This window comes from Melanotaenia boesemani, chromosome 18 (genome assembly GCF_017639745.1).
Source record: "Melanotaenia boesemani isolate fMelBoe1 chromosome 18, fMelBoe1.pri, whole genome shotgun sequence".
Lineage (NCBI taxonomy): Eukaryota > Metazoa > Chordata > Actinopteri > Atheriniformes > Melanotaeniidae > Melanotaenia > Melanotaenia boesemani.
Genome location: NC_055699.1, coordinates 502,065 through 529,818, shown reverse-complemented (window position 1 = coordinate 529,818; position 27,754 = coordinate 502,065). Strand labels below are relative to the sequence as shown.

Below are 27,754 nucleotides of genomic sequence, written 5' to 3'. Positions count from 1 at the left end.
ATGAGCAGAACTGTTAACATGTCGCCTGGCTGACATTCTCCTCACAGATGTGGTAGTCTGCATAAATAATCCGTCTGAGGTTTTCATGGTGAAACTTGCTGAGTGGGGTCAGAAACCGCTGCTGGTTAGACCTAATGTGAGAGTTTGAACACGACCAACACAGAGTCGGTTATAAAGAGAAGTTTGGTTCCAGTGAGGAAATGGAGTTATCCTACAGTGCCTCATCAATAGTTCCCCTCTCAGACCCGCCTGCAGCTAAACAGAAGAAATAGATGCTGGCAGCCTGTGCGACTCCTGCAGCCAGAATTCATTTATCCGACCTCTCCCTGTTCTCAGGAGTACACCCGCAACCCATCACATCCTCCTCTGTTACTGCACAGTCGCGAGGTTTGGATTGGAAGCAGGAGGAGGAGAGGAGCTCCCAGACTGGAGTTAAACATCCGTCCCATCACCTGAACCTCTCAGTCCTGCAGCTGCTTCACTGTCCTGTCTTGGAAGGGGAGTTCATCGTCCATCATACCACCACAGGTCTACTAGGGTCCAGTTCCCTACCCAGCACAGAACTTCCTTTGTTACCAGTTTGTCCAGACAGTGCTGCTCCCCCAGCACACAGCAGCACACTGGTCATAAGAGCACTGCAGACTCTGAAGGACCTGAGGAGGAAAAGGCGACTCCGTCCCTTCCTGCTTGCTGTGTCTATGTTGGAAGACCACTCCAGCTTCTCCAGCTCCATCTTCTTAGAGCAGTGGTTCTTTTAACGTCATGCACCACCTATATGACTGACATTAGAGCAGAAAAAGGAAACGACTGACATTTAACACGCGTTTATTTACAATGATATAAAAACAAAATAAATACAGTAGAAAATAGGAACAAAAGATTATTATATAAAGAAAATTTCATTAATTACATAAGAACAAATAAAAAAGAATTTGCTAAATACTTTGAGACTATTTTAGTTTGAATACTTTTTTCATTTATATACCACATAAAGTTCAGAATGCTCATGTTTGTTTGTTTCAGACTTTTCCTAAAGGATCTAATCGCTTTTTTATTTTAACCTGCTTATTATCAAATTGTACTTAAAAATTATTCATCAAATCTGAATTGTGGTACAATTCAAGTAGAATTTATTTATTATTTATATTTTTTCTATTAGTAAAAAGCATCCGTGGTCCATCAGATGACCTGGGGAGCGTTTCCGATCTCGACCTTTGGATGAAATGGACTGCAGATCTCCAGGTCGGCTCGTTTTTATGATGCTGTGATCCGATCATGTCGGTAAACGCAGTCTCAGCCTCTCACTGACGAACAGTTTACTGAAAAATCATGTTAAAGTTGACCAGTAGGTGTTGCCGGTCAGCCTGGAGAGAAGGATGCTCCTACAGCTCTGTGGTACCTGATCAGATGTAAGCTTCCATCTGGGATCTGTCGCCTCCCAAACAGAAGCCAAACTCTGATATACTGGCTGTGAACTGACCACCAACATGCTGCCCCGAACTGGAAATGTTTGATTCTCTTTATATCCTGGTGCATCTTCTATATCCACATGAGAGCGAACATAGCTGCAGGCTTCTCCACCCTCACATCCACCCTCTACCTCATTAGCATTTGACCAGGAAAAGACAGCATGAGATGCAGGAAAACCCCCTTCTGTTCCTCACAAAGCAGGCAGATATTTCAGAACAAGTTTGTGTCTGAAGTCACATAAAAGCTCCAAATAATCAGCTGCTGGTTTCTGCACAGCTAACTGCTGTAAAGCTTCTTTTGTCTGCAGTATCCAAGCAGCAGCAGCATTATTGGCTCCGTTACGCTCCACCCAGCTTCCAGTGCTGCATCAGGACCAAGATGCATTTCTGCAGACATTACCTGACATTTAGCTCAGGACCGGAAGGTTAACTGCTTTACAGTTCTGTCAGCATGTTCTCTAAGCCATGAAATGAAAGTAGCCGTCATCCCCTTGAGGACTAAAACATGCTGACTCACTACCGTCTCAGGCCGTCTCTGCTGTCTGCACCTGTGTGTCGCTGGACTTCCATGAGGGGTTTTCCTTGTGGACGTTTTCCAGCTTTTCATGTTCTGAGCATGTGTTTCTGCTGCAGGTCAGGAGGGGTTGGCTTGTGAAAGGTTACAAATTTGATGATGAGGGATCTGGTGAATGTGGTCTGACTGATACTCAGTGATGTGGAAATGTAGGTTAATCTGGTCATATTGCTGCAAGCATCATCATCACCATCATACCTCCAGGAAAGGGGGCGCAGTAGGGCGTTGGCTGGGGGAGGTCAAAGCTGCATATTCTGGGGAAAAGGATGGAGTGTTTTCTGTGTGAGCCGAGGAAGGTGGACATGAGCTGGAGATGAAGGCTGTGTGGGGGCGGTGGGGTCAGCGGAGGAAGATGAGAGGGATGAGGACAAAAGAACTGAGGATTGATGTGGTTCTCCCTCACCCTCCCCACCTCTAACCCCTGCAGCTTTGCTTCAAACACTCCTCTGCAGGAGCACCCGATTGGCTGGCCGTCTCCATGGTGACAGACAAAACTTCCTCTGTCACCATGCTGCCCCAGCACACTTCTTTACCTGCTTTCATCTAATGCAACTGTACAGTCACATTATGTAACACAGGGATTCACACACGCACACACACACACACACACACACACACACACACACACACACACACACACACACAGAGGTCTGATGAGAGCAGGAGCGTTCAGTGTGTATAATTATTATGATTTATGCGTCACTCATGAGTGTGTGCAGTCTTTGACCGCATTCGTCGGTCATGCTTGCTGAGGGGTGATGATGATGCTGCAGCCTTCATCGGGCTGACCAGAACTGAGTTACTTTACTGGCCGATCTTGTTTGGGCAGCAGCTTCATGACTGTTTTAAAGGAGGTGTCTAAAAATAAACACATACAGACAAGAGAGACGTGTTTTAATAATCTGACTTCCTGTGGATCAGGAAGTCAGATTGAAGAGCGTGAGGATGATGATGATGATGTAGACAGCTGTTGCCGTGTGAGCGCTGCCTGGCAGCAGCGCTGCTGGAGACGGAGATCTTGTGAATGCACTGAACACCCAGCAGTGATGGAGAAGCTGCAGGGTGGGTTGCCATGTGATGGAGGCCCCTCCCCCTCATGCTACTCTCCTCATGGCCAGATACCCACCCTCTTCTAGCCCCCTGTCCTCCCTCACAAGGTGAGGGTGGCATCTAGTGGAGACGGTGTGTAACTGGGGTCTCCCACCTCCTGCCCCCTCACTGCCCTGCACGCCTTTGCACTCAGAATTATTTATGGGATCATTTCCAGTGCGGTGGCAGCAGGACACGAGTCTGATCGAGATGGAGGGAGTTGTGACGAACCCACGGCCTGCAGCGAGCTGTGACCAGCTCGAGTTTCTCAGTTCCTTTGTTTTCGCTGTTCTCGTCTGCATTCTCCAACAGTCCTCAGAGTTAATGACACATTTCCTCGCTGGCTGAGCCTACACACTCTCCTGTCTGCATAATTATCTGTATTGCAATTTGGTGAGGTTGCTGCACTGGAACCAGCCCGTAGTATGAAACTGGTTTATCATGGCCCTGCAGACACGCTGCTGCAGGCCTCTCTGCATTTAGCAGCACGTCTCTGCCTGGCTCGTCATCCTTTCTCCTCCATCTCTTTCTCTCCATCCAACATTTCTAGAGCTCCTCAGATCCTCTCCATCTTAATTTCCCCATCCCAGGTCTGACACGTCTCAGTCTTCATGCATGCTGAGCAGAGATGGACGGTCAGACCAGTTGCAGTGAAGCGTTTATTCATCACTGATGTGAATATCTAGTCATTTCAGCTTTATTTATACTGCACCAATTCACAACACAGTCATCTCAAGGCACTTTTATGTCACATTTAATCTATTTCATTTTACTCCATTTATAGTCCAGTTAAATCAGATTTATAAGATCCACATTAGTCTCATTCGTAATAACTGTGGAAGGAAGAAAAAGAGAAACACAAGAATAAATGGCAACAATGTAATTTATTTATACACAAAGATGAAAGAGAGGAGCCCAGTGCATCATGGGATGTAGCCCAGCTGGCTACACTTATCTGTCATCTGTAGCTGGAGGAGATCGGTGGTGTTTCTGGCTGGGTGTCAACCTCCGTCTGCCCCGCCGATGGAGCCGAAGGTCGGTAGGGTGCCAGGCGATCTCTGTGGAGGACCACTGACCAATGTCTCTGGGGTAGCTGCACCCAGTAGACCACCTCTGATAGCTTTTCCAAAACAGTGCCGGGGCCCATACGGTGGCTGTCCAGTTTTGGGGAACAACCCTTCTTCCTCACTGGATTGTAAACCCAAACCTGAGCACCACTTGTAAAGTCCTGTCCTCAACAGCTGAGGTCATATGCTCTCTTCTGATGCACCCTAGCCTCGGTCAAGGACTGCCTGGCCAGATAATAATCCATCCCACTTTCTCCTCTCACCTCTGGCTCAGTTGGGGCCCCAAAGGCCGTGTCCAGCGGGGTACGTAGCACGTGGCCAAACATGAGTGCTGCTGGGGTACGTTTGGTGGATACCTGAACTGCAGTCCTGTAGGACCACAGGACCATAGGCAGATAGCTGTCTCAGTCTCGCTGGCAGTGGTCAGTGAGGATGGCTAACTGGGTGGACAGGGTACGAATAAACCCCTCCACTAGGCCATCATTCTGTGGGTGCAACGGAGTGGTTCTGGTCTTCCTCACACCAAGGTGCCGGCATACCTCCTGGAAGACCCTGGACTCAAAATTCCGCCCCTGATCACTGTGAAGCTCCTCCGGCACTCCAAACCAACAGAATCTCTCATTGATCAGCTTCTCTGCAATGGTTGATCCATCCCGAAGGTGGTCGTCCATTTAAACCAGGCAAGATTCCTGGGCGGATGAGAGATGGTGGACCCTGTGTCCACCAGGGCTCGACATGGGGTTTTTTTCAAGAACACAATCCAAATTAAGTCCATGTACCTGGCCAAGGCTTCCAAGTCTCTGTGTTGTAAGGCTGGAGGTAGTCTCAGCTACAGCGGATGGCAGTCTTTCCTCAGTGCCACCCAGCTTTAGTTTAACTGCTCCGAGGGCTGTTGGTCTTTGGGTGCTGGAGCTGGGGAGTAGCGGGCAATGTGGCCAGGTAATCCAACCTGTAGCATTCCTTAGTGGATCTTTTCCTGGGACTGCTACGTCGCCTTGGTGAAGTGGTAGCTTGGCGGGTCACCTCATCTCTGTACTCAAAGGTGACCTGGTTCACCCGGCAGCCGCTATGTTGACGGGGGCCTTCAGGACACAGCACATGCTCCACCCTTTCTGCCTCTGCCAGGGCTGAAGCTGAGGTGGTGGGAATGTGCAGGCGAGGGTGCTCTTGTAAACGTTCTTGCTGGAGCCCACAGAGGAAGGACTGGACTGTAAGCTCCTCCTGAACCTCATCACTGAGTGTACACACGGACAAAATTGTTGGTACCCTTCGGTTAACTAAAGTAAAACTCACAGTGGCCACAGAAATAACTTGAATCTGACAAAAGTAATAATAATAAAAATTCTATGAAATTTAACCAATGAAAGTCAGACGTTGCTTTTCAACCATGTTTCAACAGAAGAAAATAAACTCATGAAACAGGCCTGGACAAAAACGATGGTACCCTTAACTTAATATTTAGTTGAACAAGCTTTTGAGGCAACCACTGCAATCCAATGATTCCTGTAAGTTAATGAGACTTCTGCACCTCTCAGCAGGTATTTTGATCCACTCCTCATAAACAAACTGCTCCAGTTGTCACAGGTTTGAAGGAGCCTTTTCCAGACGCCATGTTTCAGCTCCTTCCAAAGATGCTCAATAGGATTTAGTTCAGGGCTCATAGAAGCCACTTTAGAATAGTCCATGTTTTCCTCTTAGCCATTCTTGGTGTTTTTAGCTGTGTTTTGGGTCTTTGTCCTGTTGTAAGACCCATGACCTGCGACTGAGACCAAGCTTTCTGACACTGGCCAGCACATTTCTCTCTAGAATCCTTGATAGTCTTGAGATTTCATTGTACCTGCACAGATTCAAGACACCCTGTACCAGATGCAGCAAAGCAGCCCAGAACATAACTGAAGCGGTGGCACTTTATTTGTAGTGCCCGCTACTGTATTTCACTGGTTTGAGGCGGTACAGTATGGCTTAATTCCGGTTAGAGAATTAGGACTGGAGAAGGAGGCCTTTAAGATTCTTTATTGAACATGCTGGGGTTTATAGCTGAATATGTGTTGTGTGGGTTCATGTGGTCGTGTGTGTTCGTGTGATGTTTCCGTGGCTGTAATGACAAACAGAGTAAACAATAATGAATATGTGTACATAGTTGTTGTAAACAATTACAATAAACAGGTAAGTATTTAGCAGTCATATGTAAACACACAGACATATGGTATATGCAACAATACTGCTGTTCGGCTACATAAAGCGTATCAAGAGCACAAAACAATAAAGAGCACAAATATAAATTGGCTCGGCAAGTATATGAGGTCTACTATGCGGCGACCGAAACACGTGCAAAAACGTAGCAATAAACACATTATAATTAGCAAATACAACAGCATAATATAAGTAGAGCACACTCGGGAACATATCACTCACTTTATCGTCCTTTACGCACGGAAAACATGTTCATTCGGCTTTAATGCTCCGCTCCGCTGAAGCACCGAGCTGTCATGCACGCACCGCGTGCTCACGTGGGGGAGAAAGGAAAAAGGAGCTGGCGGTATGGAGCAACAGAAAGCCGGTCGCTGGCGGGCGCCTTCTGCTTGGCTTTCTTACACAGCCGCCCCGAATGTCAGATGTGACATTTGTAATCAGTTAGAAAGGCCAGCAGAAGAGTCCTGATCCTCTTCAGTGCACTTGGGGAGCGGGATCAGCCGGGCAACAGGACGGATGTAGGTCTTACCTTTGACCTTTATGGCCGCAGTGCGAACACGTCCGTCTGGTCCTTTAAAGGTCTCCATAACAGTGCCCACAGGCCAGAGGGCCCGTGGCAGCTGAGGGTCCACAATGAGCACGACTTGCTCTGTGTCGAGTTCCTTGCCATCAGTCCGCCACTTTTGGCGCTCCTGGAGACTGGGCAGGTACTGTCGGATAAAGGTGGTCCAAAAGTTGTCGGCTAAGATCTGACTATGTCTCCATCTCCTCCTTCCCAGCAGGTTATGCGAGTCGTAATACACCTGGGGTAGTGAAGAGTCCCTACGTCCCATAAGAAGGAGATTCGGTGTTATGGGGTCAGGGTCGGCGATGTCCGAAGAAACATAACCAAGTGGCTTAGCATTCAGTATCCCTTCAGTTTCCACAAGGAGGGTGTGAAGGACAGGTTCTGGCACAGACCGCTCTTTCAGAATTACTTTTAGGGCTGTCTTCACGGATTTCACCTCTCGCTCCCACGTTCCTCCGAAGTGAGGGGCGCTAGGTGGATTGAATCGGAAGTGGATCCTTTGGCTAGCCAACTGCTCCTGTAACTGCGGGCCCATGTCGGAAAAGGCTTCTTGCAACTCCCGATCGGCTCCGACAAAATTAGTGCCGTTGTCACAAAGCAGCTCGTATGGTTTGCCTCGTCTTGAGATGAAGCGTCGGACAGATAATAAGAAGGCATCCGAATCTAGGCTTTCCAGAAGATCTAAATGCACGCACCTGGTGGTCATACACTTGTACAATATCCCCCATCTTTTCTCCTGTCTGCGTCCAACCTTGACCAGGAATGGGCCGAAACAGTCTACGCCAGTAGAATAGAATGGAGGCTTGTAAAGGCGTAATCGGCTTGGGCGGTAGGTCGGCCATCTTGGGAATATTGGGCTTGGCCCGCCAAAGTTGGCAGTCTCGGCAGTTGTGCTGGAGCTTCTTGATAGCCTCTCGTCCGCGAAGCACCCAGTACTGGCGTCGCATCTCGGCCAGAACACGTTCAGGACCTGGGTGGAGAAGCTGTTGGTCAAATTTCTGAATGAGTAGACGTGTAGCTGGATGACCCGGGTCCAGAACAATGGGGTAAATGGCCTCAGGCTCAAGATTTTCTGCTCGTCGTAGTCTGCCACCAACTCTTACCAGACCTGTGACCTCATCAAACTCTGGGGCAAGGGATGCTAAGCGACTGTCAGCAGGAATGCGCTTGCCTGCTTTGAGTGCTTTGGTCTCGGCTGGAAACGATTCTAGCTGTGACTGGGCTAGAACTGACTTCTCTGCAGCTATAACATCTGCTGCATCATAGGGACTGTCGGTACTTGCGTCGGCCGCCCCATTAAGGCCCCTGATAGTGGCGGTGACGAGGTCTTGCCAGGACTGGAATTGAGAGGCGTCTGGGAGCTGAGCGTTGGCATTGACTGTAGTAACTCCAATGAATGCTGATTTCTTCAGCTCACAGGTATCAGGCTCTCCTAATGGGACCACAGGTACTGGCCATTCATCAGGTTGCTGATATAGAAAGGTCGGACCAGAGCTCCATCGATGTGGTTGTGTCAGGGCTGCTAGGTTCAGACCCCGAGTAAGGTCGTCAGCTGGGTTTTGATTAGTGTCCACGTACCTCCAGTCGGTCACATTCGTCAGGCTCTGAATCTCTGCTACTCTAGTTCCGACAAAAACCTTGTAACGGCAAGATTCAGATAGTAGCCAGTGCAGTACAGTTGTGGAGTCTGACCACAGGAAGACCTTACTGAAGAGTATGGTTAACTCTGTTTGGATCGCTTTGGCCATCTGAGCGCCAGTGAGGGCTGCGCTTAATTCTAAGCGGGGTACTGACAGCTTCTTGCGTGGTGCCACCCGGGACCTGGCCCAAACAAAGGCAACGTAGATCTTTCCTGTCTCATCAATGGTGCGAATGTAGGCCACTGCCCCGTACGCCCTCTCCGATGCATCACTGAAGATGTGTAGTTCCCTAGTGGAAGATGGCGTATCGGCGCAGGCAGGGGAGTAGGGTCGTGGAAAGTACAGGTTTGGGAGATTAGACAGTTCCTCTTCCCACGACAGCCATTCCTCACGCAGATGTTCAGGTTCGATTGGATCATCCCAGCCAGTGTCCTGTTTCCAAAGATCTTGAATGAGGACCTTAGCACGGGTTGTAAATGGGATCATGAAGCCCAGCGGGTCGTATTGGCTGGCTAACTTCCTGTACAGAGTGCGAAGCGTGGGGGGCATAGGTTCAGTGGAGCGGTGTTTGAATCCCAAAGTATCTGTGAGACAGTTCCACTGCATGCCGAGTGTCAGCTCTTGAAGGTCAGAACTGCTCTTTGACAACCAGAGCTCGCTGGCTGTTGACCTGGCTTCAGGAGGAAGATGCTCAATAACAGCTGGGAGATTGCATGCCCACTGCCTTAACTCAAATCCTCCTTCTGCAAGCATTCGGCAAAGGCTGTCCACTAAGGTTTTTGCCTCGTCTGGAGTAGAGGTGCTGTGGAGACAGTTGTCCACGTAGAAGGACTGTTCTATAGTCTCGGACACTGGGTGACCTTTGCTAATGCTCTCTTTGATTTGGCGCTGAAGCACGTAGACAGCACAGCACGGACTGCATGTAGTTCCGAAGGGCAGGACCTGCCACTGAAAGATGGATGGTTCTTCCTCTCTGTGCATATCTCTCCACAAGAAACGTAGCAGTGGTTGGTCAGATGGCAAGAGGCGCACTTGGTGAAACATTCCTTTAATGTCCCCACTCACTGCTACAGTGTGCTGGCGAAATCTTAGCAGGACACCTAGGAGGGATGGCCCGAGTGTAGGCCCTGGCAGCAACTGATCATTTAGGGACTGTCCTTGGTGCTGAAATGAACAGTTAAAGACTATCCTGTCTTTACCGTTATGGTGTACCATATGGTGTGGAATAAACCACGATTCTTCAGACATGTCAGCTTGTTCTGCAGTGATTCGAGCCACATAGCCTGCCTTCTCAAGCTTGCGGATCTCGTTACAGTAGGACTCGGCTCTCTTGGGGTCTCTAATGAGTCTGCGCTCTGTGTTACGCAGGTTAGGCAGCACTGCCTCCTTTTGGGCATGAAGCTTAACTACGGGAGTGCGACGTAGTAATGGTGTAGCGTAGCGTTGTACCCCCTGTACCTTGACTCTTGTAGTAGCGGACTGCAACAGGTCGTAGGCTTGTTGGTCTTGCTTGGACCTGGTGTACACTTTCTCGCTCTGGGGCAGGCTGTCTAGTTGCCATAAGCGCTCTACATGACGAACGAGCTCATGGCGATCCTCCACAGTGGCGAGGTGCAAACACTGTTGTTCACGCTGAGGGCCTTGAAAAGGACTCATTGGGCCCTGCAGGGTCCATCCGAGCAATGTGCATACAGCGATTGGTCCACCGTTTGGTCCTTGACGTATTGGCTGAATAGGGGTTAATAAGTGAGGTGCATCTGATCCGATCAGAAGCAACGGCTGCACATGACTCAGCGGGTGTAGAGGGAGCCCTTTAAGGTGCTGATAACGCTGCTGCAGAGCTTGGACGGGGTATGTAACTTCGGAGAGGCTGAGCTCCTTAGCAGTGAAAGCGTTACTAATGCGGTACCTCTCTGATGGCTTCTCTGTGGTTGAGATGTCAAAGGAAACAGATGAGCCGGCGAGGTGCTTCACGCTTTGGTGCACTGTGCGTAGGGCTAAATTCTCTGAGCTACCTTTAATCTCCAGGTGTTGTACCACTGGGGGGAGGACGACCGTTCTTTCCGAACCATCGTCGAGGAACAGCGTTACGCTTCCATTGACTGGTCACCGTTGTGTATTAGGACACGGACCACTCTTCAACATAATTCTCTGGGATCTGTTTTGGGGCGATCGAAATAGACCCTGTGTGAGGGGATGTTGACCATGAGAACAGCTCCGGATGTGCCTGGACTGAGTCGTGAAGAACAGTGAGGTGTGTCTCCTTGCAGACCTTACATGTGCGCTCCAGTTGCAGTTGGCTGCTGCCTGATCACGGTCCGCATCTCCAACATCTTTTCCCACTCTGTATCCAGGCTATTATCTGGTTTGTGCTGAGTTTCTTGAACTTCATTGCAGGAAGTTGAGATAATGGTTCTGTGTTGTTACAGTGTGGGCAGTAGGGCTTGGGCTTAGCAATTAGCCCTAGGGGAGTGGTTGGTGGTGGCTTACCACTGAGTGTCAGCAGAACCGGTGTGGACTTGTCTTTAGGTTGTCCGGTCCTGTTTGTCTTTCGTGGGCTTGCAGGATTCAGCATAGAATAGTGTGGCACGCGCGGCTGGAGATTCGCTTTGCCTGTGACTTAACTTGTAGCCACGAAGCGTAGGTCTGGAAGCGTATATGTCCTGTCTGTACCCGGTCTGCAGTATGCCACGACTTAGACAATGTTCAACAAAGCTGTCACGTAGGTTGTGACGGCATCTTGCTGAGGAGGCGGTCTACGTGTGAGCCGCCACATTATTCGTAGCCGTTTTTGACCCTCAAGTGTCCTCAGCATGCCCACTAGTGTCTGAACGGCGAGAGCAAAGGCATCGAATGCAGCGGCGGTCTCCTGGCTTGAATGCTGGCATGCTTAAGATGGCGCCGAGTTCAGACTGGACTAGCTGTCTTGACTGACCGTACTTGTCTTGGAGTGCCCGAAGTGCAGCAGTGTAGGGCTGAGGATGATACATGTGTGCTTTGGCTAATTGCATAGCGCTAGGAAGCTTTAGCTGGCCGAGCAACACCTGGTACTTGTACTGCTCACTGAGATGACTGTGGCTACTCAGGAGGTTGTCGAGAGCCATCTTAAGTAAAGCAAAGTCACTCTCACGTCCACTTTCGAATAAAGGCAATGAGGGTCTGGGAATGCCGTATGCTGAGGCAATCAGTAGATCAGCTCCGGGTGGTGGTACTGGACCAGGCTGGGGAACTGTATGTACTGTGGCAGCTGGATACGACGAAGGGGGGTAAACCTGCGGTGCATAATTAGTTTCGGGTGGAGCTTGGACTGGGTATGTCTGCAGTTCGGAGGTTGCTAGAGGCTCGACTGGCCAAGTGGTGCTGGAGACGCTTGCTGTCATTACCGGGGGGTGGTATCACCCTTGGCTGTGTAGCTATGACTGCAGCTGGAGCTGGAGCAGGCTGATAGGTGTAATGAGGCTGTCCATATGGTACATAGGCCCCAGATACTGTGATAAGGAGGGGGAGTCCTTTAACGTCCGGGGACACTTGGAGAAGACCTCGGTGTTGCCAAGGCAGCAGATGAAGTTATTGGAGGGGTAGGAGGTTGAGCAGCAACATTGCGGTGGACGTGTTAGGTACAGTGGCCCGCTGCATATTATACTAGGTTGTTGAGTGGAACGCTGGTGGGTTACTCACTCCTGGTTGAGGTGGTGGGATGTAGCTGTCAGGAGTCAACAGTGGCTCGGGTGCAGCTCTGTCCACATCAGTAGTAAGCAGTGAGGTCACCAGTTTAGCCATCTTAGTTTTTTCTCTGCTTCCTTTAAACGCCGGCTCCTGTCCTGCTGTTTAGATAAAGCCTCTTTAGCCTGGAGTGCTTCCTCTTGTGCACGCTGAGCTTCCTTAACTTTAATCTGCAGACATTGATATTCCAAATCAGCTGTGGTGTCCTCGGCTAATTGCTGCTTGAGGTCGTCTAGCTCAATTTGCCTTATCCCTTCCTCCAGAAGAGCAGCCTGCACACTGTCGAGAGCTTCATCAGGATAGTGGGCCGATAGAAGAAACTGTCGCCCTCTTGCTAGATTTTAGATGTTGGAGCTAGCTTTACTACTGACTGTTTTCCTAGCTTGGCTTCGACGATGGCTGCTGGAGCGGGATGAAGCGGCTGTAGGATGAGGCAGTAGTGGTCTATATCCAACATCATATCTTCTAGGTATGAGGCAGGCGGCGGTCTCTGCGTGCCCTTTCCTGGGCTCGGATATGTCGTCTGCTGCTTCTGCCATGCTGTATACTGGGGAGCTCTCATCCGGCTCGAAGGACCAAATGAAGCGGTGGCACTTTATTTGTAGTGCCCGCTACTGTATTTCACTGGTTTGAGGCGGTACAGTATGGCTTAATTCCGGTTAGAGAATTAGGACTGGAGAAGGAGGCCTTTAAGATTCTTTATTGAACATGCTGGGGTTTATAGCTGAATATGTGTTGTGTGGGTTCATGTGGTCGTGTGTGTCGTGTGATGTTTCCGTGGCTGTAATGACAAACAGAGTAACAATAATGAATATGTGTACATCGTTGTTGTAAACAATTACATAAACAGGTAAGTATTTAGCAGTCATATGTAAACACACAGACATATGGTATATGCGACAATACTGCTGTTCGGCTACATAAAGCGTATCAAGAGCACAAAACAATAAAGAGCACAAATATAAATGGCTCGGCAAGTATATGAGGTCTACTATGCGGCGACCGAAACACGTGCAAAAACGTAGCAATAAACACATTATAATTAGCAAATACAACAGCATAATATAAGTAGAGCACACTCGGGAACATATCACTCACTTTATCGTCCTTTACGCACGGAAAACATGTTCATTCGGCTTTAATGCTCCGCTCCGCTGAAGCACCGAGCTGTCATGCACTCACCGCGTGCTCACGTGGGGGAGAAAGGAAAAAGGAGCTGGCGGTATGGAGCAACAGAAAGCCGGTCGCTGGCGGGCGCCTTCTGCTTGGCTTTCTTACAATAACAGAACCTCCTCCATGTTCCACAGTAGGGACGGTGTTCTTTTCTTCATATGCTTCATTTCTCCGTCTGGAAACATAGAGCTGATGGTAAAAAGTTCCATCTTTGTCTCATCTGTCTATAGGACATTCTCCCAGAAGCTTTGTGGCTTGTCAGCATGTAGTTTGGCTTTTTTTATGGTTTGTTTTTAACAATGGTTCCTCCTTGGTCGTCTCCATTAAGTCCACTTTGGCTCAAACAACGATGGATGCTGTGATCTGACACTGATGTTCCTTCAGCTTGAAGTTCACCTTTAATCTCTTTAGAAGTTTTTCTGGGCTCTTTTGTTACCGTTCGTATTATCCGTCTCTTTGGTTTGTCATCAGTTTTCCTCCTGCGGCCACGTCCAGGGAGGTTGGCTACAGTCCCATGGATCTTACATTTCTGAATAATATGAGCAGCTGTAGCCACAGGAACATCAAGCTGCTTGGAGATGGTCTTATAGTCTTTACCTTTAACATGCTGGTCTATAATTTTCTTTCTAACCTCCTGAGACAACTCTTTCCTTTGCTTCCTCTGGTCCATGTTGAGTGTGGAACACACCATGTCACCAAACAGCACAGTGACTACCTGTAGCCTATATATAGGCCCACTGACTGGTTACAAGCTTGTAGACACCTGTGATGCTAATTAGTGGACACACCTTGGATTAACACGTCCCTTTGGTCACATTATTTTCAGTCTTTTCTAGGGGGACCATCATTTTTGTCTAGGACTGTTTCATGAGTTTATTTTTTAAATAATTCTGTTGAAACATGGTTGAAAAGCAACGTCTGACTTTCATTGGTTAAATTTCATAGAATTATTATATATTTTTTCTTTTGTCATATTCAAGTTATTTCTGTCACCATTTTGAGTTTTTTTTCACTGACCGGAGGGAACCAACAATTTTGTGCACGTGTATGTGCGTAGATTAGCAGCATACGCTCCTAGGCTCTCATTGGTTTCTCTCCGACTCCCTGTGAGCTGGTCCCTGACACCATCTGCATAGACCTGGTGGCGAAATCGACGCCGGGGGACAGCCTTCAGCGCCACCCAATCCTGGCGCTTCTCTGGTTTAAGATCAGTAAGTACTTAAAAAGCCCTGTCCTCCAGAGAGAGGGCGACATGAACTGCTGTTTCGTCCGATGTCCAAGAGTTTAGTTGTGCAGCAAGCTGGACCTGGACAAGTTAGGTGTCTGCTGACTTAACAGGGATTCGCTGGGCCCCACCCTGTGATGCTGCAGCTCCCTCTCCGTTGTTTTGGCCAGAGGCAGCAGTATCAACCAGGCTCTGTCCAGCAAGAACAGGTGTTGTGACTGTTAGCGCTGCCCATGCTGCTAAAAATAATCAAGGGCTATTCCTGTTAAGACATGCCTACCCATGAGCCTTTGCGGCTGAGTTAGCACAGAACACTACAGTGTACATATATATATATATATTATATATATATATATATATATATATATATATATATATATATATATTATATATATGTTTGTGTGTGTGTAAGTGTGTGTGTAAGCATACAAACAAAAACTTTACCTGAGCTTTCTTTGTGCTTTGATGAGCTCTAAATAATTTTTGAAGAATTTTAGATGTAAAGGGAAGGTAGGATTGGACGTGTATATTTCGCTAACAGATCAGCAGGTTTTTTAGGGGTTGATTACAGCAACAGTAAAAGCTCGTCAGCAGACAGATATTAATCAAACCCAAAAAAGGAGAAACCTTCCTCACCAAGTTCATGTTTTCTCTGCTTTGGTTCAGAATCAAAAAAGGGAACATGTGGTCTGTTCCAACAGGTCTTTGCATTAAAATGAAGGAAAATAGTGTGTTACCATGCAGGCATAACAACTGGTAAATATCTCTAAATAATCCGAATTACTGACAGTAAACTGTCAGTAAGCAACAAACCCACCTCGCTCATCGTTTCAGCATCGTTGGAGTCTGTGAAGGTGGTACAGGAGTTAACAGTGAGCCGATCTGCAGGATGTTACCAAACGTGTCGCAACACTTTCAGGAAATGTTGATATTCAGTAAGTTTCCTTCCAGAGATTAAACTAAGACGTTAGACCAGGTCTCCCCTTTTCACCATCTCCACACCTGATTCCTTCATTAGTTACAGTCTGTGAGCAGGTTAATCTCAGAGCAGCCTGTCAGCCTCCGTTGACTCAAACAGAAACTCTGACGGTCGACGTGTTTCAGACGTTTCCTGTGGCGTCCGGAGTGTGTGAGGTAGACACATCCTGTTCCCCTTCACCCTGTTTTATCAGGCCTCGAGGTTCCTCCCACCTTCAGCCAGTAACAGAAGCAGAGAGAGAGACAACACCAGTGTGTGTGTGTGTGTGTGTGTGTGTGTGTGTGTGTGTATATGTGTGTGCGTGCATGCGTGTGTGTTGGGGAAGTCGAACCTCAGCGGGTGTCCTGCTTCTTTTAATGGCCGCCGATCGTCGCCATGCGTCGTGCTTTCAGTGTGTTCAGAGGTTACAGGAGAGCCGGGGAGGATGATGATGATGATGTGTTTGTGTGCAGTGCAGGAAACAAGGTGAGATGAACTCTGGATGTGTGTGTGCTCTGCTGGTCTTAGAGGGTGATATTTTCAGCGCCAGTGAGGCTCGTATAGATCAGAGCTGCCGCTTTGCCAGCACAGATGGATTTCATGTCCCGTCAGTAAGGTTCTCTGTCCTGTTCTACAAACTGGAGAACTTTCCATCAGCTCTGTTCCCTACGGTGTGTTAAATTCTCTTCCAGGTAGCATTTATAGCATCCTGACTGCAGGCTGCCAAGGAAACACAAACACTTGGAAAAGTTCCTCAGTGTTCCTCAGCCGTCCGTTTCCTAAAACGAAGCGCCTGCTGGCCTGATTGAAGATTTTACTTTCAGCCAAGCGGCTTGTCGTCTCTTTTTTCTGTGCTTTACGTTCATCAGGCATTAATGTATTAAAGTAGTGAATAAATGTGTATTTTAAGTGTGTCAGATGCTTGAAATGAGACGTGGAAACAGTTTTGTGACATTTGGATGAAAATCCAGCACAAAGATCCAGAGCAGCAGCCACACCAGTATAGCTGTTCATAGCAGCTGGTTTCAGGAGGCGCAGGGGTCCTCTCCTCCTCTCTTCCTCTCCTCCTCTCTTCCTCTCCTCCTCTCCTCCTTTCTTTATCATATGAACCTGAGAGCCCAGACTGGCTTGCACCGCCCTGATGGAATATACCCGACAACCTTTTCCAGGCTGCACCACCGTTTGGTCCTGTGTTGGCTCTTTGTGTAGTTTTGTGTCGGTGCTGGTGGGCGTGGTTTCTTTGTGAGGAGGTGACAAAGATGACGCTGATGTTGATCTTGTAATTCCCTCCCTCCTCTGTGTTGGCTCAGCAGCTACAGCTTCCTTTTCCCTCTTCTGGCTCCGGGGCAGACTGGTTCTGTTGGTGATCCTGGAGCTCCAGCCATACAAAGTACAACCTTTTTCAGTCTCTGCACTTCTGGTTGGCCTTTTGGTCTTTTTTATGTCCAGGAACTCCGTGTGCAACAGAAAATAGAGGGTTTGATTATACTGCCATGTGATTTCTGTCACGTGGAAAAGGGTTAGAATCTCTGAATTTGAAAGTGGAGTCGGTTCTAATGTGGGTGTGATCTGTTACTCCCACCAGTTTAATGCTACATGGCCGACGGCCCCGAGTTTTATTGCAGATGTTGTCAACAATTTTACAGGAGTGGTGGTGTGTATCTCTGTGGGGTAAATGTGATGGATAGCTACTCTTTAGCTGATCTACGGAAGTTTTCCAGCATTTCTATCCCGTCCAGGAGGTTTACAATCCAGCCACTAAATGTAGTTTTATTCAGAGACTCTATCTGGTAAATCCACAATGATCCATGATAACAGCATTATTTATCACATTTCATCATAAAAACATCACCATCACTACTATGTTGCTAAGAGACCTCTATTTAGACCTGGACATGATGATGAAGCCACTTCCTGTCAAACTTTCCACCAATCAGAGAGCTTAGATTGACGGTAACGTCCAATCAGGAGCAGCCAAAGATCAACCAGTGAGCAGAAAGTTCTATGTGTGTGTGAAAAGAAGAAAAATAATGCTCCTCTATGGCTGGAATAAAGCCAAGAAGACGTTTCTGATGCACGGTGGCGCCACAAAGCAGCTGAGCTGGAGTTGGTTTAGTGAGGATAGCAGGTAAATAGTAGCAGGAATAACTGGAAATGAGGAAAAAGTGGAAACATGGAAATAGTTTCTGTTGTGTGTTTGTTTCAATAACAATATTTTTTCTCCTGAAAGCCAAGACTTGAGAGAACGATGAGATGAGAAAAGGTTTGGTCACTGTTGGTCTGTGTGTTATTTCTACAAAGTTCTGTTAGTAATAAATTCTGCTTTCTTCTTCTGGTCGACCTTTATGCTGCTACATCTATTCATACGTTCATTTTACATCATTTTACCTCCCAGTCTGACAACACGCTGCTGTAAGAGGCAGCAGCTGAACTTGAAGCAGGACCTCGGTTGAAACTTTTGCTCCGATCTGGCATGTGTGGAGGATGTTGGCTCATAATTTCTATGAAAAATATTCCTGTTATTCCCAGCAGGAAGTCCCACCTGCATCCGGATAGTGTTTCAGATCTTTGAGCAGTGACGGCAGTGGAGCCTCCCATTCACACAAGGCTGCCATCAGCCAATACACACTCAAAACGTTAAATGCTCTGAGCTGTTGCCATGGAAACTCAGCTTTCTGCCTCTCGTGAAGCGACCTTCTGCAGTTTTAAAAGTCCTCTTTTGCAGGGTGAGATGATGTTTCTGTTTCTGTGTAACGTGGTGCTACCGGACTGTTGCTTAACTTCTTAGCTGTCTTTTTATTTCACTTATCTCTTCCTCTTGTCTTTGCTAATGTTTGTCCTGTTTTTAACCAGCGTTTATGTTGCACAACTTTGAGCAACATTTACAGCAGCATGGTTGCCAAGGAGATTGTTTGTTGTGGAATCCGATGAATTTACTGTTTAGTGCGAGGCTCTTCATCTCCTCGAGGGCTGCAGGTTTTAGGTGCTTCCTGCTCCAGCACACTTGGTCCAAATGAAAGGGATCCAGCATCTTGTTGAGTTCTGCACGGTGACCCATTAATCAGAGTCGGATGTGTTGTCCAGAACTGGCAGGACGTGGCCCTTGAGAACTGGAGTTAAATAGCCCTAGTTAAATAAAAAAACATACCAAATGTTGGGGTAAGATTTCACGCAGAGCTAAACGCTCTCTTTAAAATCCTCTATCTCGACTACTTCTTCTCAGTCATCCAGGCCATCGTAACCATAAAAGCTTGAATGGAAAGCAACTGGACGTCTTTTTGTTTCTCCTCTCATCCAAAAGGCTTCTTCCTTCCTAAACTGGCTGGTGGGGGTTCCAGCTGAATGTTTGGCCACTGACCCCCCCCACCCATCCTCCTGGCTGTTAGGATCGCTGTCCCCGGAGTTGCTCACCTGCCTGACCAGCAGGTGATGTGTTGTGGTTACAGGAGTCGAGGTGTAAATTTATTTATTTTTATTTATTTTTTATTTAACCAGGAAAAACCTCATTGAGACTAAAAATCTCATTTACAAGAGTGTCCTGGTCCAAGACAGCAAACCAAGTTACAAATCAGTCAAAGCCACCACTAAAATTACATATAAAATCACAAACATACATCAACACTTCAAGTTACAAAATATTAGTCAAAACATTCACAACCTAAAGACTCGTCATTTAATGCTCTTAACTTACTTTTAAAAAGGTGTAAGGAGACCGGCTCCCCAGACACAGCTGATCCTGCAGCAAACTCCAAGCTGTTGGAGCATTTCAAATCTAACTTTGGGTACAGAGAGCAAAAATACATCCTGAGTCACAGAACGAAGATTGTAGCTTCTGTTTCTTTTAGATTGGACAGCATACATAAGTATGAGGGAAGCAGATTTAATATTGCCTTTTAAATAAAGATGTGCCAATGGTTTAGTCTCCGAATACGCAGCGAATGGTTTGGCAACCGGCTGGGAAGCAGCGTCGAGGCTGTACTGATAAAAGCTGAAGCGGCCTCCGTTTCCGCCAGATAGTGCAGAGTTAAGACCTGAAGTTTCTTCCTGCAAAAAGAACCTGTGTTAGACTGACAGAACTCTAGAAATGAATTACTATTCCATTACCTTTTAAAAAAAAACTTCAAAGATCTTCCCTTTAACAGAATTTGAAAATTCATCTGCATGTTTATATATTAATAATAAAACTGAACATTAGGTCTGACTAATGATAGAAATGGAAATGCAATGGTTTAAATGAATAACATTAATAAAATGTCCTCCTCAGGTTGTACCTGATCCAGCCACCATGAAAGAAACCTGGTTTCAGGCCACGACCAACATTTCTCACAACGTTCTCGTCTTTTCTCTGCGAGTGAAAACTGACGTCTGTGGCTCCAGATTAAAACTCTGTTTTCTCTGGACTCGCCATCCGCTCCTTTACCGCCAGCCGGGCGGTGACCCGGGGAGAAGCGGGTCCGCCAGCCGGGCGGTGACCCGGGGAGAAGCGGGTCCGCCAGCCGGGCGGTGACCCGGGGAGAAGCGGGTCCGCTCTTTTACCGCCAGCCGGGCGGTGACCTGGGGAGAAGCAGGTCCGCCAGCCGAGCCGGGCGGTGACCCGGGGAGAAGCGGGTCCGCCAGCCGAGCCGGGCGGTGACCCGGGGAGAAGCGGGTCCGCCAGCCGGGCGGTGACCCGGGGAGAATTGATGACGAGTGGCAGGGGAGCAGTTTGCCGTTTAAATGGAGGGGAAATCGTTTGCTGGTGGAAAGAGGCTTTACCAAAACAAAAAAGGCATCAATATTTTAGGGCAAAATTGATAAAATAATAAAGATAATAAAAAGTTAATAATTAAAGCATAATTGTGTCCACATTTCTTTCCGGTTGAAGTCAGCAAAGTGAAGCAGTGTCCTTTGGAGGACACCCAGCTTATAGGGAGAATTAGTTGGACTGGAACAGAACTTTGCTTCCTTGATCAGCTGAAAAGAATCATAAAATCAGAAGTTGTTTGAGGAATCATTTTAATGTGCCTTAAGGTATCTACTGAAAAATAAAGAAGAAGTGTTGGAAGAGTCAGCACTGGTCTGTGTGTGTTGGTTTCCAGTCCACCTCAGCGTTCAGAATTACATCATTTTAGTGAAGATGGAAGTCTTCACCAACAGGGAGAGTCAGAAACACATTTTTAAAGGTCAGAAAGTTGCATAGCGCAGCTTTAACAACTGGAGGAATTATATGATCAGAGTCTGTGTTTAGCCGAGTCGCTGGACTTTAATGTTTTGTAAAGTCCTTTCATCTGACAGATGAGATCAGGTGGGTGGAGCGAGTTGGGTTCATCTGCTCTGAGGACTAAGATTTGGACTCGTATGGTTTTAAAGTGTCTGTCGACCACATGTGGCAGCGGATGTGAATTGGAGGCTTGGTCCTGTCCCGCAGACCGTCCTCATCCTCACCTTCAGCCTCACAAACATCTGCTCTGATAGCGTTCGTGTTTGCTAGTGTTAGTGTCATCTCATACTTGTGTGATGTTGTTGTGGTCACCTTTGCTGTGGAATTCCTGGAATATCAAAGAATCCTCAGAAGGAATTCAGGACACTCTCGAGCCCCTCGGGACTCAAAGCTGAAATATAGGGAAAAAATAAATATCCAGACAGACCATGAAGTAAAAACATTGGAATTCCTCACCTGTGAGTCTTGTTCCTCCCTTCCACCTCCAGACTACATCACCCATGAGTCAGGGCCGGTCCGTCTCACCGGTCTACACCAACCTCCAGGAGCTGAAGATTTCTCAGTCCAGCCTGCCACCCGTCCCCTCAGGCTCCCCTCTCCACATCCTGGGTGACTGGGAAACCCATAAAGACCTGACGGGGAGACATTTCTACTACAACCGGGCCACCGGGGAGCGGACATGGAAGCCCCCGCGCACGAGGGACCCCCTCAGCAGCACCAGCAGTGTCCGAGGAGACAGCCAGGGCACAGCGGAGAGTGAGGTAAGCCGTAAGGACGCTCCAGTTCATCCATGTAGCTGGGAGTGCTTCAGATTATGCTCATCAGTATAGAAACCTCAGCAGAGTTTAACAAACAGAGGCCTCCATGTCACATGATCAGGCTGTGGTACACCTCAAACCACCTGTGAAATGCTGCTGGAGGGTCTTTGATGTGAGGAAGTTATGGTTTCTAGTCAGGTTGTTTTTTTCTGCTGAACCTTACAATACTGCCCTCGTGTGGTGGTCTCTGGCATTGCACTTACATTAAAGGGATGGGAAGTTTACAAACTGCTATGAGGCTATGAGTAAACTACCTGTTTTCAATGATACCCACTAAACCATCCTCCAGCTGGTTTAAGTCACTGGACTCACATATATCTAAATTTTTATGGAAAAATAAGCAATCACGTATCAGTCTAAAAACTTTACAACAGACTAAAGATAGAGGCGGATTGGAGCTACCCGACTTTAATCATGTTTTCTTAGCTAACAAGCTGCAGTATATCTCCAAATGGCTTAAACCTAGCAGTCTGGATGAATCATGGTTAGATGTAGAGCAAGCATTGTGTGAGGATGTGTTTATCTCTGACCTGCCATTCATCAGCTCAACCATCAAAACACATAAGTGTTTTAAAAGCATCAATATCAGTTCCTCTTTAGTGGCTTGGTGGGATTTTCTAAAAATAACCAAATCCTCACTTTTTCCATGTAAGTTTACACCCCTCTGGAACAACCCTGACATCCTGCAAAACAAAAAGCTGATTAATTTCACTCAATGGAAAAATAAAGGAATAAAACTGTTAGAACATATAATAGAAAATGGAAACTTCTTATCATTTAATATTCTCACTTCACAATATGGAATCAGTAGCAAAACATTTTTAGAATATCACCAGCTTAAATCTATTATATGTAAAAAATATACCATTTATCAATTAAACTTACAGCTACCTATTAGGGTGGCAGAATTCATGAATCTCAATGCCCCAAAGCTATTATCAAAAACATATAGACTATTATCCAACTAGAAGACTCAATCTGTCTTCCAACTTCAAAATGGGAGGGTGACTTATCCAGTAACTTTAATAAAGATAAATGGTCACAAATATGTTTAAACACCTTTAAAATGACTAAGAATTCAAATATGCAACTAATACAATTCAAAATTCTGCATAGAACTCATTATACAGGACAAAGGATGTTCAGAATGGGTCTGTCACAATCAAACATCTGCACACACTGCAATGAAAACACACCTGACAACTACCTCCATGCCTTGTGGTCCTGCACACATGTCCGCAGGTTCTGGCATCAGGTATGTGTGGACATGTCAACGTGGTTTAAATGTAATATTCCTGCAAACCCTGCACTATGTCTACTAGGTGACTTGGGTGACATTAATATGGCAATTAACTCTGCACACATGATACGCACAGCATTATGCATCGCAAAGAAAACTATCACTGTGAACTGGAAAAACAAAAATAATCTGTGTATTCAGCAGTTTAGGAATCTCTTAGTAGACCACATCAGTAGTGAGACAATGTCTGCCTCCTCAAAGAACTATTCGGCTGAATCTCATTCCCTCTGGTCCCCTGTGCTTAGTTCCATCACTTAGTGTAGGTGGAGGACTGTGACCTCGTTGCTGTGGGGGTTTGGTAAATGGCTGGGAGTGACTGGTGGTTGCGGGTTCTTTGTGGTTGCCCGTGGTGCGGGACCGGGCTGCTCTGCGATGGGGGTGGCTCTGGGTCTGGCCTCGTTGGGGGCTGTGGGGGCCAGCGGTTGGAGTCGCCTCGTGGCAGGGGGTGAGGCCACTGGTGGCACCTGGGTTGGTGGGCGTCGGTCTTGGGCTGGGCGGCCGGGCTATCCCAGGGCGGGCTGGGCGGGGGTTCTGGGCTCTGGTGCCTGGGGGTGGTCCTCCTCCCTCCGGGGTGGTGGGCTCCGTATGTGCCGGGGGTCTGGGCCTGCCCGGATGTGCTGCCGTGGTGTGGGTTGGTGCATGCCCTGGTGTCTGGTTGACGCCCTGGGACCCAGGGTATGGCCTGGGGACAGGGGGGGTGTAGGGGTTTGAAGGAGGGCTGAGTGGGATTCGGGGGGTTATAGGGGGAGTTGCTGGGGTCTGAGACAGGGATGCTTGTATGTTGTGTGTGTGTGTGTCTGTACTTTGGATGATGTTTGTGTGGATGTGGGGGTATGTTTGTGTGCGTGTGTATGCATGTGTTAGGATGAGTGGGGGTGTGTCTGGGGAGTGAGAGTGGGAGGGTTGGATGCTGTGTGAGTGTTTATATTGTGTGGGTGGGGCTGAGAGGGCATATATGAGTTAGGATGAGCGTGAGTGTGCAAGGAAATAGGTGTGTGCATGTGTTTCTGTGTGTGGTTGGGGTGGGGTTAAGTGCACTTGTGGGGGGGGCCTGGGCGGGCCTGGGGGGTGGTGGGCCGTGGGTCTGCCGCTGTCCCCATCCTCTCATTCTTTGTTGAGGCTCATCATCCAGAGGGAAGTTTGGTGGGTGGGTTGTGTGTGGCGTGACTGCGTGGTAGTGAGTGCTTGTGGGTACGGCGCGGGGGAGGGTGTGAGTGTGGGGTTATATGGGGTGTAGTTTGGAGTAGGTGGGGAGTGGGGGGAGGGGACTGATAGCACCCTGGCTCCCGGGGTGTGCGGCTGGGACATCGGGGTGTGTGCTGGCCTACGCCGGGTGGCTGTCTGGGGGGGCCTGGTCCTCCAGGTGCAGGCCCTCTGCCTTTGGGGGGTGGGACTGCCGCCTCTGGGCTCCTGGGGCCCTGGGCCCTTCGCTTAGGCTGCCCTGGGTGGCCGGTCCCTGGCTGGGCCGGCGGCTGCTGATCTTGGCCCACTGGGACCTGTGCCCCGGGACCGTGGGGGGCTCTTGCTGGGGCTCTCCTCTGCCGCCCTTCGGGTGGGGCTGGAGTCGTCTTCGTGGTGGGGTGGCTTGGGTTGGTGCTCCGGGTCTGCTGCTGAGGACCCGGGCCTCTGGCCCTGGTCTGCCTCTGGCCTTCGTGGAGGCGAGGTCGCATTTACATGATCTCACTCACCACTCTTCATCACTGATCACTCCTCTTCCTCATGCTCTGCATGCTGACACAGTCACTGAGTTGTCCAGTGGGTTTTAATACTAAGAGATAATTCTTCTTTTCATTTTTCCTGTGAGTTAGTATCTGGTCGCTGTTATGTCTTTTTGATTTGGTTATTATTTAAAAACTCTTAATGACTGGCAGCCCTGTTTTTTCTGTGTGTGTGTTTCTGCTTTTGTAAAAGTTGTAGGAAATGTTCTGGTGTGTTCATGTACAGGTGTAACAGTTTGTTGTCTGGTGATGGTGTGGATTGAAGGGTCGTTTCCTTCTGTCTGTGATCTTTTTGTCTCCTTTCTTCTTTCCCTTTTGCTCTTTTTGCTATTTTCCATCTTTTTCTGTCCCCTCCGGTCAGGTCCAGCAAGGTTACATAGATTCCGTGATTCAAAGTAAATAAATAAATAAATTAATCACATTATCAATAGGAGCCTTACCATAGGCCCCCCCTTGGCAGAGCAAATTTGTTCGGCATGATACAGCAACCAGATTATCATTTTGCTGCTATGATGCTGGACAGGACAAGTTAAAAAAAAAAAAAAAAAAAAAACTGCTATGAGGCAAGACCGAGTACAGCCTGGATAGGCCAGCAGTCCATAATGGGGCTGATTTACCCCACGAAAGATTAATTTCTTTATTCATTTATATATTTTAAGATGATTCAGGGTGCATGAACGTGACAAAAATCTTACAAATACCAGAATGTTGCAGACTGGAACCAGTGCAGACAGAAGGAGTCAACATTTCTAATCTGCCTTTTTTAATCCAAAACCTTCTGAATAAATGAGGCAGAAGTTGTAAATGTGAAGCAAAGTGGTTGCTGCTTGATGAATATTTTCTAGTGGCTCTGATGTTTGAGCTTTCTGCATCATATCGACTCTTCTCTCCAAGGTTAAAGGAACAAATGTGGAAAGGAACTAGAACCAGTGGATAAATGCACTTGCGGTGATCCTGCTGGAACAAAACACAATATATTCTTTTTTCAGTCTAATTCAGATAAACAGCCAAACTTTCTGTGTGTTTCTCTTTTTTTATAGAACAAACTCATTTCAGCAACAGTTGGGACACTGTGTGGAAAGTAAATAGAAACGGGGTGGTAGGAATTCCAAATCCCATCAACCCGTTTCTATTCCCAGGAGAACATAAACGACGTATCAGAAGTTGAAACTGAGACATTTTACCATTTCATGGAGAATATGAGCTCATTTCGAAACTGATGGCAGCAACATGTCTGTAAAACGTTGGACCTAAAGGCTGAAAAAGCAAAAGCTCCAAATCCAAAATAACTGCAGGAGCATTTCTAGACTGATTAAGTTAGCTGGTAACAGGCCAGTAAAACCAGCATAAAAGGAGCATTTCAGAGAGGCAGAGTCTCTCAGGTGTCAATGGACAGAGGTTCACTAATCTGAGACAAACTAAAGATGGACGGCTGGATGGATGGATGGGTAGCACACAGAGAAAACAGCAATACAACGAAATAAAAAGAAGAAAAGCCTCTACATATTAAAGCCATGTAAGATGTAATATAGAAATGTAAAGATAAGCTGGTGGTGGTCCAAATAAATCTGTGGTGCAGTGAACATATAAATAAGGCGAACATATAAATACAGTGAACATATAAATAAGGCGAACATATAAATACAGTGAACATATAAATATGGCGACCATATAAATACAGTGAACATATAAATAAGGCGAACATATAAATACAGTGAACATATAAATAAGGCGAACATATAAATACGGTGAACATATAAATACGGCGAACATATAAATACGGTGAACATATAAATACGGCGAACATATAAATACGGTGAACATATAAATACGGCGAACATATAAATACAGTGAACAAATAAATACGGCGAACATATAAATACGGCGAACATATAAATACGGCGAACATATAAATAAGGCGAACATATAAATACAGTGAACATATAAATAAGGCGAACATATAAATACGGCGAACATGTAAATACAGTGAACAAATAAATACGGCGAACATATAGTGAACATATAAATACGGCGAACATGTAAATACAGTGAACAAATAAATACGGCGAACATATAGTGAACATATAAATACGGCGAACATGTAAATACAGTGAACATATAAATACGGTGAACATATAAATACGGCGAACATATAAATACGGTGAACATATAAATACAGTGAACAAATAAATACGGCGAACATATAAATACGGTGAACATATAAATACGGTGAACATATAAATACAGTGAACATATAAATACGGTGAACATATAAATACAGTGAACATATAAATACGGCGAACATATAAATACGGTGAACATATAAATACAGTGAACAAATAAATACGGCGAACATATAGTGAACATATAAATACGGCGAACATGTAAATACAGTGAACATATAAATACGGTGAACATATAAATACGGCGAACATATAAATACGGTGAACATATAAATACAGTGAACAAATAAATACGGCGAACATATAAATACGGTGAACATATAAATACGGTGAACATATAAATACAGTGAACATATAAATACGGTGAACATATAAATACGGTGAACATATAAATACAGTGAACATATAAATACGGCGAACATATAAATACGGTGAACATATAAATACGGCGAACATATAAATACGGCGAACATATAAATACGGTGAACATATAAATACAGTGAACAAATAAATACGGCGAACATATAAATACGGCGAACATATAAATACGGTGAACATATAAATACGGTGAACATATAAATACGGCGAACATATAAATACGGTGAACATATAAATACGGTGAACATATAAATACAGTGAACATATAAATAAGGCGAACATATAAATACGGCGAACATGTAAATACAGTGAACAAATAAATACGGCGAACATATAGTGAACATATAAATACGGCGAACATGTAAATACAGTGAACAAATAAATACGGCGAACATACAGTGAACAAATAAATACGGCGAACATATAGTGAACATATAAATACGGCGAACATGTAAATACAGTGAACATATAAATACGG

At 46.6% G+C, this 27,754-nt stretch overlaps 2 protein-coding genes across 10 annotated transcripts in view; one reads left to right on the top strand and one right to left on the bottom strand.

The window, feature by feature from the left end:
• The window catches only part of arhgap12b (Rho GTPase activating protein 12b), an 82,489-nt gene that overhangs the window by 31,289 nt on the left and 23,446 nt on the right, over nt 1-27,754 (top strand). For 8 of the 9 annotated variants that reach the window (XM_041967756.1, XM_041967755.1, XM_041967752.1 and 5 more), the window contains exon 3: nt 21,368-21,640. In XM_041967756.1, coding sequence (XP_041823690.1) covers nt 21,368-21,640 — 273 coding nt within the window. Of the gene's footprint in view, nt 1-16,060; nt 16,166-21,367; nt 21,641-27,754 lie in introns of those variants that run through there. The other variant, XM_041967761.1, reaches the window with a different exon arrangement.
• LOC121628636 lies at nt 6,809-13,587 on the bottom strand. Its single transcript, XM_041967762.1, has 2 exons — nt 13,560-13,587; nt 6,809-7,645 (listed from the first exon to the last, which is right to left on the bottom strand). The coding sequence occupies exon 2, from the start codon at nt 7,493-7,495 to the stop codon at nt 6,830-6,832; it is 666 nt and encodes a 221-aa protein (XP_041823696.1). The 5' UTR covers nt 7,496-7,645; nt 13,560-13,587; the 3' UTR covers nt 6,809-6,829.

What these genes read in the sequence shown, in the direction of transcription:
- LOC121628636 (XM_041967762.1), bottom strand. Translation starts at nt 7,495, where the DNA reads ATGGGCCCGCAGTTACAGGAGCAGTTGGCTAGCCAAAGGATCCACTTC.